The sequence below is a fragment of the Aplysia californica genome, unplaced genomic scaffold (genome assembly GCF_000002075.1).
Source record: "Aplysia californica isolate F4 #8 unplaced genomic scaffold, AplCal3.0 scaffold00579, whole genome shotgun sequence".
NCBI lineage: Eukaryota > Metazoa > Mollusca > Gastropoda > Aplysiida > Aplysiidae > Aplysia > Aplysia californica.
Genome location: NW_004797849.1, coordinates 475,994 through 477,016, shown reverse-complemented (window position 1 = coordinate 477,016; position 1,023 = coordinate 475,994). Strand labels below are relative to the sequence as shown.

The following is a 1,023-nucleotide window of genomic DNA, read 5'->3' as shown; positions in this document are numbered from 1 at the left end:
TGTGTGTGTGTGTGTATGTGTGTGTGTGTGAGTTCAGGGTGAAAGGGTTGATAAAATATTCACTTTCTTGTAGGAGTTGAACGTTCTACTAGACAGGAATAAACCGGCCCTTATTCACGAAAAAAAATAGACTGGCAGAAGTAGATTGATCCTGCTTCACACAAATAGCCCGGCAGAAATAACATCATCCTTTAGTGACAACAAATTGTTTCACATATAGCATACTACGTACAGTATAATTATGTGGGTTGAACCTCCTGATGGATCGTGGTTGATTTAGAATATACAAAAAGAAAGAAATCTTCATTGCTGTGAAATCTGGTTTTGAAATAAAGATATCTGATAACATCGAACTTTGCCTTTGCAATATAATTGTTATCATCGCTCTGTTCTGAATGTGTGCTTATTTGTTTCTTTTTTTCTTTCTCAATTTCTTAACAAAAGGGCATGGTCATTTTGTTTTTAATCATCTCGTATTGTGTTTGTTTTTATTTCAGATTGAAATTCCAAGACCAAACGTGGCACCAAACGTAAATGAGATGTACACGGTAAGTAAACATACTGATTTGTAATTAGTGGGATTTTTGTTTTTAATAAAAAAAAAAACCACTACTGTTTTCTCATGATCATGAGTCAGTTTGAATGTTTTGTTAGTTTATTTCCCTTTTTTTTCCTTTTTGGGACTAGCAATTCAATGAGAGATTTGAATTTTATGATAGAGACACAGAGAGTTTGCGGTACTGGATAGAAAGAATTCTTGCTTTTCGCAGAAAGTTTGTTATGTTTTGTTTTGCCTGGGGAAAAAAATCCGTTTTTTTCTGTAAGGTTACCTTAGATGAGCCTACTGGCATTTAATGTCCTGACTATGCTTGAGTGATGATTTATATGCTACCTTATGGTTTTTGTGGGATACGTAAAGGAATGTTTTTGTATGACTTAATAGAAGTAGTCATGAATCTGAAGAATTTTTTTTAAAATTAACATGTTTCTGTTATTTTTTGTTGTTGTTCTTTGTTTGTGAAG

The 1,023-nt window shown here is 33.1% G+C and overlaps 1 protein-coding gene across 1 annotated transcript in view; it reads left to right on the top strand.

The window, feature by feature from the left end:
• The window catches only part of LOC101851669, a gene marked incomplete at its 5' end in the record, with an annotated part of 35,539 nt that overhangs the window by 31,557 nt on the left and 2,959 nt on the right, over positions 1–1,023 (top strand). The window contains 1 exon segment of the mRNA XM_005107145.3: positions 498–548. Within this exon segment, the coding sequence (XP_005107202.2) occupies positions 498–548 (51 nt within the window).